The sequence below is a fragment of the Protobothrops mucrosquamatus genome, unplaced genomic scaffold, assembly GCF_001527695.2.
Source record: "Protobothrops mucrosquamatus isolate PMUCROS unplaced genomic scaffold, P.Mucros_1.0 scaffold4559, whole genome shotgun sequence".
In the NCBI taxonomy this organism is placed as follows: Eukaryota; Metazoa; Chordata; class Lepidosauria; order Squamata; family Viperidae; genus Protobothrops; species Protobothrops mucrosquamatus.
In genome coordinates this window covers 9,979-12,256 of record NW_015390462.1, presented here as the reverse complement: position 1 = coordinate 12,256, position 2,278 = coordinate 9,979, and the positions used below count along the sequence as shown (strand labels likewise).

The following is a 2,278-nucleotide window of genomic DNA, read 5'->3' as shown; positions in this document are numbered from 1 at the left end:
CCTGAGCCAGGATGGGGGAACTATGGCCCCCTTTATGACTGGTGGACTTCAACTCCCAGAATTCCTGAGCCAGAATGGGGGAATTATGGTCCCTTCATGACTTGTGGACTTCAACTACCAGAATTCCTGAGCCAGCATGGGGGAACTATGGCCCCTTCATGACTGGTGGACTTCAACTCCCAGAATTCCTGAGCCAGCATGGGGGAACTATGGCCCCCTTCATGACTGGTGGACTTCAACTCCCAGAATTCCTGAGCCAGCACGGGGGAACTATGGCCCCTTCATGACTCGTGGACTTCAACTCCCAGAATTCCTCAGCCAGCATGGCTCAGCATGGAAACCTCTCCCTTTCCCCTCAGCACGGCTGGCTCAGGAATTCTGGGAGTTGAAGTCCACCAGTCATAAAACAGCCAAGGTTGCCTACCCCTGAACTAAACCTTCCAGTGGCCTGTGAGTCTCAGAGAGAGTACTAACGACCAAATGACTGCAAGAAATAGACATTCTTCCGCCTGAACTGAAGAAGCTTCTCGGATGAAAAGCGAAATGTCTTCAAAGGAAAAACGAAGACCGTCTAGTTGCCTTTTGGAAAAGCACCTTTGGGACGAGAGGAAAGTCAGTATGTCGAGTGATTGGCAGAAATAATAAAGGCAGGGGGATAGAGATAAATCAATAAATACGCATTAGGAAGCGACGAAATTAGTAAGCAGGGATACCGACAGCTCGCAAGAGGAAAAGGCCAAGCGTAGGACGGCGACTTACTTTCGGAGATGTTCGTTCTCCTTCAAGAAAAGCTCTGTCCGTCTGTTGTTGACACCGCACCCACTTTTGTACGACCTGCAAGGTGTGGACAAAAATGGAAAACGGGTGAAAAAGAAATCAGACTTTAAGTACTGGTAACATACGGCAGGGGTGGGCAACTAGGGCTCCTTTATGACCTGTGGACTTCAACTCCCAGAATTCCTGAGCCAGTATGGCTGGGTCAGGAATTCTGGGAGTTGAAGTCCACAGGCTCGGCCAAACGGCTGGCTGAGGAATTCTGGGAATTGAAGTCCACAGACTCGGCCACAGGGCTGGCTGAGGAATTCTGGGAGCTGAAGTCCACAGGCTGGCTGCACGGCTGGCTAAGGAATTCTGGGAATTGAAGTCCACAGACTCGGCCGCACGGCTGGCTGAGGAATTCTGGGAGCTGAAGTCCACAGGCTCAGCCACACGGCTGGCTGAGGAATTCTAGGAGTTGAAGTCCCCAGGCTCAGCTGCACGGCTGGCTGAGGAATTCTGGGAATTGAAGTCCACAGGCTCAGTCGCATGGCTGGCTCAGGAATTCTGGGAATTGAAGTCCAAGGCTCAGCTGCATAGCTGGCTGAAGAATTCTGGGAGTTGAAGTCCACAGGTCATAAAGGTGCCACAATTGCCCACTCCTGACTTATGAGGACACCCCCCCCTTCCTAAATTTGGACAACTGCCAGCCTAACTCCTTTCTTTGGAATATGAATTTTCCAATCCATTTCAGCAGAGGCCTCTTGTGTGTGTTTGTGGCCATTGTAACTTCAACACTGGCTCACGAGTAGCTTTGGGGCGCTGTAATTTTGAGCGGTCATTAAGTCGAGGACTATCTGCACTGAACACAAGGCCACGTTTGCAATCGTTCGGGTTGTGTGCAAATAAAACACCTCTCTTTCTCTCTCAAACACACACACACACACATAAACACACGCACACAAGAGTTACTGATTACAAGAGCACACCCTGTTGTTATTGAGAGAGTGTGAAGGTCAAAGTCTCCAAGGTATATATAATGTTATTTGAAGTTCCGGGATCAGAGCTGTGCAAATAGTAACACAATGCAAAGTCTTAAGAGCAAGTCAACTACTCGGTGAACAGCCTCAGAGGCCACGCAAACAGGAGTCCCAAAGCCAAAAGGCCTACAGGTAGGCCTTGACTCACAACCACTCGTTAAGTAGAATAGAATAGAGCTGGAAGGGACCCTGGAGGTCTTCTAGTCCAGCCCCCTGCTCGAGCAGGAGAACCCATACCGTCTCAGACAAATGACTGTCTAGGCCAGGGGTAGTCAACCTTGGCTCTTTTATGACTGGTGGACTTCAACTCCCAGAATTCCTGAGCCAGCCATGCTGAGGAGAAATGGAGAGGTTTCCATGCTGAGCTATATTGACTCAGGAATTCTGGGAGTTGAAGTCCACGAGACATGAAGGGGCCATAGTTCCCCCATGCTGGCTCAGGAATTCTGGGAGTTGAAGTCCACGAGTCATGAAGGGGGCCA

General features: G+C 50.2%; 1 protein-coding gene across 1 annotated transcript in view; it reads right to left on the bottom strand.

Annotated features, from left to right (window-relative positions):
* The window catches only part of LOC107299115 (Golgi SNAP receptor complex member 1), a gene marked incomplete at its 5' end in the record, with an annotated part of 36,437 nt that overhangs the window by 26,957 nt on the left and 7,202 nt on the right, over window positions 1-2,278 (bottom strand). Inside the window, one exon of the mRNA XM_015828482.1 lies at window positions 760-834. Coding sequence (XP_015683968.1) covers window positions 760-834 — 75 coding nt within the window. The remainder of the gene's footprint in view (window positions 1-759; window positions 835-2,278) is intronic.